The following is a 7,419-nucleotide window of genomic DNA, read 5'->3' on the forward strand; positions in this document are numbered from 1 at the left end:
ATTGTAATCTTAGACTGTTTGCGACTTTTTACGCACGAGCGTCAGATTACCACCCCGGACTCCCGATATAATGTCAAGCTTTATTGGCTTTAAAGGGCCCGGTCATGTAGCCCCGCCCCCCGGCCCGGGTCTGATAGGTTCCGCTGCTGGCTATAACCCTGGGTTGATTGCAGCAGTCCCATGTAACGATAGTGCTAATGTTAGCACTAGGTTGATTACACCAGTTCCAGGTAACGATAGTGCTAATGTTAGCACTAGGTTGATTACCCAATGAGCTGAAGATGAATCGCCTGAAATGTCAACCTTGGCCAGAGCAGCATAAAGAACCTGTGCTCTTTGGCAAAACAGTAGTGCACACATTGGTCAAACTACTATGTGAGTCTCCCAGAGAAGCAGTAGCAGGATATAAAGATTTAAAACTGCAGTTTGACACCTGCTGGTGAAACTAGAAAGTCCTGATTGCAGTAAAACCTACTTGTCCACCTCTGCCAAGTGTGAGAGTGGCTTAGACTAGCTGTAAATAGCACAGTCGCCAAATTTCACGGCTCTGTGAATAAAATCCTCTCATCACTTATTTTTATTGATTTAAATCACTTTTGGCACAATTTGATCCCACTCCATATGTGCAGTTCTGAATAAAAGCAGGTTTCCTGGGTGACAGGGAAGCAAGCCAATGTGAGATAAGATGACTAATCATGTGTTTAATGTTACTTAGATGTTGTCTATACATACCTTTTGGGCTGGATGAAGCTGTTATTATTAATAAGCCTGTAAATTGATGTGGTGTGGTTCTGTTGGTCTGTATCAGTTGTTGAAGTGCTTGATGTCTTTTTGGTTATTTGGAGCATATGCATCTCTCTCTCCCTCACACACATGCACACACACACACACACACACACACACACCCAACCCCCCACCCCACCCACCGAACCACCTCCAATGTACGAGTAAGGTGTACGAGTTGTAGTGCAAATCCTTTACCAATAAATATAAAGTGTAAAGTGTGTTTAGGTGATCTAAAGTGTGGAGAGTGGGTGCTGCAGTGTGTTGTTTGTTTAAGTGAGTGTGTGCGTGTGGGTGTGTGTGCTGTGTGCATTTGATGGTTGTTGCATAGTGTTTATTGTTCGTTGAGCAGCCTGATGGCCTGGGGATAGAAGCTTCTTCTGAGTCTTTCTGTGCTCGCTGATTGTGAACCTGAGCCATTTTGGTACGATCAGAGATTACGATAGATACACTTCCTATTTGTTTTTTTTTATCCACTTTTTCTCCCATTTTCTATTTTTCTCCCATTCCAATTTCGTATCGTCCAATTCAACCCTCCCCTGTCTCGAACGCTGTTTCTTGCCTCCCACAAGCCGGCTGCAATGTGGACGAAGCCATACATAGCAGCACGAGTCCCCTCCGATACTCGAGGTAGCAGCCGTCGCATCTTTTCACCTGCGCGGCGCGATCTTTCAGCGTCGGGGGTCTGCGCTTTGGAGGGGCGCCGCCGCCGTCGCTGCTTGATTCTACTGCGCAGGCGCACCAACCGACCTGTAGGAGTCGCTGTCCGCAACGTCCGATCCCCACCCCTTAGTTTTCCCTCCCCCTAATACCCCTAATCGAACCCAGCGTCTCCAGCATTGGTGGTGAGTGCCTTGCCCACTGCACCACCTAGCCGCCCACACTTCCTATTTGTTACAATGTGTGTGTGTATGTGTACGCCATACAAGTATGCCTGCCTTCTCTGTGATATTAGCCACCAGCCACTACTGATGTGCCTTGCATAGATATAGATATGTGCAGGTGAGGTGACAGATGGCGACCCCCCCCCCCCCGGCTGCCACTGACACGTACATACACCAACATACGCACACAGACAAACACAAACAGAGCCCGGGAATGTCCATCGATCCTGGGGTGTCATCAACCCCACATTAGCCCCCCTGGAGTGTCGATGGATCCCTAATCACCAACTTCTCTGAATATTAGATTAGCGGAGTCTAATCTGAATGGCGATGAAGCAGGTTAAATGACAGACGATCAAGGCCAACAAACAGCAGATAAATCAGTGGAGCGACTTCAGTCTCAAATTCCCAGTCAATCTCTGTTGTCAATCAATCAATTTCCGATCAAAATAACTACAGGTTCAGCTGTAGTAAGCCTAGAAATTGATGCCCGATACTTTCAATACTTTCTGTAAAGAGCCCTGGTAGTCCAGTGTTTCCTCTAGGCCTATTCTGTAGCAGCTGTGGTTTGCTTGGGTAGTTTTAGTTCTACTGCAGGTTGCAACACTCTTTGTATGTTCAGAGTATAATTCCTTAACACTGGGCCGCCGCTTTGTTTGTTTTTCGTTAATACATTTTCCCCAGCATGCGGTGGTAGTTTCCTCGCTGAGACAGTGCAGCGGTGCTAAGTAAATGGGGAGGAAACACCTCTATTGTAAAGCATATGAACAACATACTTTAGCGGTGAAATCAAAGCCACGGCTGAATGGAAAGTTACAATCTCAGCATAGATGATGGTATGTTATGGGGTGGCTGCAGCTGTCACAGGCCTTTTGAATAGCAGCGACTCATGAAGGCTTTGCGGTGGGAAGAAAAGGGACAGGTTGGCAAGTATAAATACAAAGGATATACAGCGTTAGAAGCTCCCAAGGAATCCTCTATTCATTTGACCTTCACTATATGGGCGTACTTTTCAATACCAAAAGAAAAGGTAGTTCTTTGCTATCATTTTCTATTTTCTGTGGCAACAGGTAGAGATTCTGGCGAGTGGTGGATAATCGATATACAGAAACAAGATATATATAAAAGGCTGAATAAATGAATGAAATACAAATATTTCCTATTATTGCTCACCCAATATTACACCCAATATATTATATACCAGTATATAAATATATCTGTATTTTGTCTGAGCGTTCACACAGGTGATAATAAAACCAGTGCCTGTAATACCTAAACTGTAGGCCTACTTTCCTTATGTCAATCAAAAACAACAAGAACAACAAAACAACAACGTATTTTCCCATACAATATGGTTAATCAAAATGCAACCATCAGCATGCTATAGTTGAGTATACTAGTATAGGTGGTACTATGCTATGTTTTTTCTTGTATTATTTATACTTTTTTTTTTTTAAACATAGATCAAAATCATTCACGATGGTGCACCCGACTCAATGCTTCCACCTAGCTTTTCAACCACAGAAGACACCTTGCTTCTCCATAGACGAGGCACAGTACTTTGCAGGTGGCACCACTCTCTTCTCTCACACACTGAGAAAGATGCATGGAGCTCTTTGCCAACACCACTGTTCTGACCTCTGACCTCCCCACCTCTGGTGAAGACATGCTATACCAATACTTGCAAGACTTTAAAAAATTTAATAAAAAAAGGCCTCTTGTCAGATTGTAACCACAGCACTATTAGCAACTCAGCAAATAATGCTTGGGCCCCATGTGCCCTGTGGTCCCAAGTAATCAAAGAAAAAACAGCAGGGCAATCGATTACAAAAAATGATTCCACCGAATAGCACTTACCTTCCTGCACTGCCTGGAAGGGATTATTAGGCTCGATCAGTTTCACAGAGTGGGTGATTTTTTCGCTCTGCAGAATGTCATCGTTCAGACTCAGGTCTGATATGGCCAGTTGGAAGATTTCCTCATCCCTCGCAGCGTTCTCCTCGAATATGGCACCTGTCGAACAAAACGATCAATTCTCACTATAGGAGGGAAACCGCTTCAGTTTTAGCTGGACATCGCTACTGTATGGGCTTCATGGAAGATGTGATTATCAATACTGGTATAACTGTCACTTGTGAAAGTGAAAGTGGTGGAGAGATTGCATCAGGGTTTGAATAATGTATGCCTTTTACCTTCTGTCTTCATGTGCTATATATATCAGAAGCAGTGCAACATGTGTGCATCCATGCCATCTGGAAGCATCGCATGCTGCCATTTCAGGACCATGGAGAGCGACAGACTGTTTTCCAGGCCCTAGTCTACCTTAACTTTACATTGACTTGGCCATACTGTATTTTGGAAAAAGTGATCGATCTTAAAATAAAATGGCCGTCTGATCTATGAAAATAGCATTGCTGGTGTTGCCACTACTGTAGTAGGCCTATATTTGTAGCCCTGATCAGATTTGTGGCTATATAGACAAGGATCATCCCCTCCCCACACACACACGCACGCATGCACGCACGCACACACACACACACACACACACACACACACACACACACACACACACACACACACACACACACACACACGCCTCAAAATTACTGGGGTATCATTATCCGGGAAATCAGCCTGTATTATCTGGATCAAATCAAATGTATTAGCTAGTGATTGAAGTGATTGAGCGCCTGCTCAAACTGTTGCAGTAAGCTGAGTGTGCAGCAATATAAATATATATATATATATATTGTGTGTGTGAGTGAGAGAGAGAGAGAGAGAGGGGGGGGGGGTTATGGCGAATTTGATCAGGCACATCATCGTTTGCTCAAAATATAGGACATGCATAAGAAAAACGGATTGAACTGTGTTTGTGTGTGTGTGCGTGCGTGTGTGTGGCACTGTGTGCGTGTGCATGTGTGGCACTGGCAGAAGATAAAGGGGGGCAATGGGTGGAGAGGTCATCTATTTCATTTCTCACACCACGTTATTTCTCTCCGACATGACACCACTTGCCAGTTTTTGGAGAACATTTGATTTCGGGCGCTAGAATTACGACTCGAACCAATGCACGTCTACATTACAAGCCTAATTCTGATTGGAAGTTAGGGTACAAACGGGCTCTGTGCCTTCTGTATCTCTAACGAAGCCCCCTTGACATTCCCTCTGATATAGTTATTGACATTGCGGTCACGTCACCGTGAAAGTTGAGGCTGTGGGGGGGGGGGGGGGGGGTGTCTCGGCAAACCCTCAACCCTTGGCTGATGGACATTTATTTAGTCATAAAGCTTGAGTAGTCCTGCAGCTGTATGTGTTTTATCGACGCCGGTCAAAGTATAGCTATTGGTTAGAAATGCCTGCCGATCAGATGCAAATAATAGTCTATATAGTTGAGGACGTGTCAGGTGGATGTGCATTTATTAAACCCCGACCATTAAGACAAATAATACGATATACAAAACCTACCGATCAACACAGAATGCGCTCCGTGGGGGGGGATAAGTGCATCATTTTAGATGCCCATATCTATGTTGTTGCCATCGCATATTTCTAGCCAAAACCCGCAGATTATGTTGTAAGACTCTTACCAATGTGTATGATGGAGTCCGCTCTGGCAGCTTTGCATTGCAACAATATCCATAGGGAAAGGCGGATCAACAGCAACTCCATCTCCGGATTTCAGCGAAACAGCTCATCCAAGCTCCCCTGGCTGTCCTGCTATCCAAATGGAGCACCACCAAAAAAAAGAAATACTGATAAATAAAAAATAAAAAAGATGATGCGATTCAAAAACACGACCTTTCAGAGAGTCGAAAAACACGCAAGAAGAAACCCTATACCTAAAAAGTAGGAACTGCTATTTGAACACGAAAAATAACTCGATTGGAAAGCATATTATGCAGTTTACTGAAATAGAGGGAGAGAAAGGTTGGGGATCCGCGAGGTTCGATTCAACCAGAATACAATAATAATAGACCGGTGAGTGAGCCCGGCGTTCCTCCGACGTCTCTCACTCTCTCTCTCTCTCTCGCCTCCTCTCTCCTGCGCTCAGTGTCTAATAAAGCATGGCAAGCAGCAGAGATGCGGAGGATCGGGACACCCTCCGTTACGCACAGATCGAGAGAGACGCGCCTCACACACATAGACACTCCGATCGGCGCACTCCTTCGGTCCCGTCGTCTCGACCACGTGATGACTGCAGTCAGAGACTCCACGACGACTCGGTTGCCCGTCCCGAGAAGAAGCCCGCGGTAGAAAGGATTGTTCTAGCCGGAGAAAGACGCGAGGAGAGCAGATCAACTATAGACACGCAGCCCGGAGGTCGCAAAATACGCTATATAATAACCTCGCACCCTTGCCAAAGGACAGACATTCGCGCCGTCGACCGCTCACATGGCAAACGATAACCTGGTTTGGTTTGAACAATTAAATGTCGACGGCAATATACAAAATACGCTTTGAGAAGTTAGAATTCTAAGGCAACATGTGTCGGGCTGGCAGAACGACTGGGTCCGATTCTCAGCGCCGCCAACAGCTGATGATGAGACAGGGCAACGGATTTATCTACGAGCTGCTCGTCGGTGTGAGAGAGAGGTGATGGATGACGGACAGACACGTTGGGAGTTGGGACAAAAGCCAAAATACCCGACCGACCGACCGACCGACCAGGGGAACACATTGGATTGGGTTAACCATGCAGCCGGAGGAGAGTTTTGAAAGGAACGACGCAAATACAGTAACCTATTATTATCGATTATGCTTTATATGGCTTACTCGACTGATTGATTCCACTAAGCGCTGAACAAACGAATTGATTCCGGTAATTCTGTTTCAAGAACTGTTATGGCATCGTAATTGTTTTATAGCTAATAATGTCTATTTGATGGCTTACATTTAACTGTAGTGTCAATATAGCTTCCAGTTCTAACGCTGCTGATTCCAAGTTCACGCTTGTGTATCGTCCTCTTTTCGTTTAACAAGACACCCTTCTATAGGTTATACAGCTGTGAGGAAGGAACATGGAACAGATGGAGATTCACGACGGGCATAATCTTACAATTAAAGGATATTTCTCGTGACTGTGAATACAGAGAAATATCTCTAATTGTTTGGTTAAGTATGTCAGAGGCGCACAGCGCAAACTTTCAGCACCATGGATACAGTGGACAGCGCATTTGACAAATAAGGGTATACGCGGCTGAAAAGCAACAGATCCACGCGCCACGCACCTGTGGAGCATCCACAGTCAATGCAACGGCTGGCGAATTCACTAAATGTAAAATGTATTTTATTCCTACTGTTTCAAGAAATGTATTTGAACGTTTAAGAAGTTTGTTTCCAATTTATATGATCTTTCATAATGATTTCAATTCGTTATTTATCGTATTATTGTTTATTATTATAGCCCCTGTATTCTTATATTTTAGAATTAGTACTGTTTAAAATGTATATATAATTAAATATATATATATATATATATATTTTTTTTTTTTTATTATTTGTTCTTTCTATTAACAAGGCGTCCAGTTCTAATTTAGTCAATTCAGTTTTTCCATTTGGGTCTCTCTTGTGCTTTGCCTCTATTTTAGTTATAGTTGTCTCTTTTATTGCTACCCATGATTCCATAACTGACATTTTTATGAGAGGAATGTGCAATTATCATATCTCTAATGTAAACTTTGAAAGTACCCCATTAAACCTTCAAAGATGGTTTATCGCAATCATCGTTATATGTTTTCATGTATTGGTTTAT

General features: G+C 43.9%; 1 protein-coding gene across 1 annotated transcript in view; it reads right to left on the bottom strand.

Annotated features, from left to right (window-relative positions):
- The window catches only part of LOC311233928 (glutamate receptor ionotropic, delta-1-like), a gene marked incomplete at both ends in the record, with an annotated part of 834,874 nt that extends 829,538 nt beyond the window's left edge, over window positions 1-5,336 (bottom strand). Inside the window, 2 exons of the mRNA XM_084320981.1 lie at window positions 3,525-3,680; window positions 5,255-5,336. Of these exons, the coding sequence (XP_084177107.1) occupies window positions 3,525-3,680; window positions 5,255-5,336 (238 nt within the window). The remainder of the gene's footprint in view (window positions 1-3,524; window positions 3,681-5,254) is intronic.
- Between the last annotated feature and the right edge of the window lie 2,083 nt (window positions 5,337-7,419).

This window comes from Notolepis coatsorum (assembly GCF_963971535.1).
Source record: "Notolepis coatsorum genome assembly, chromosome: 9".
Classification (NCBI taxonomy): Eukaryota; Metazoa; Chordata; class Actinopteri; order Aulopiformes; family Paralepididae; genus Notolepis; species Notolepis coatsorum.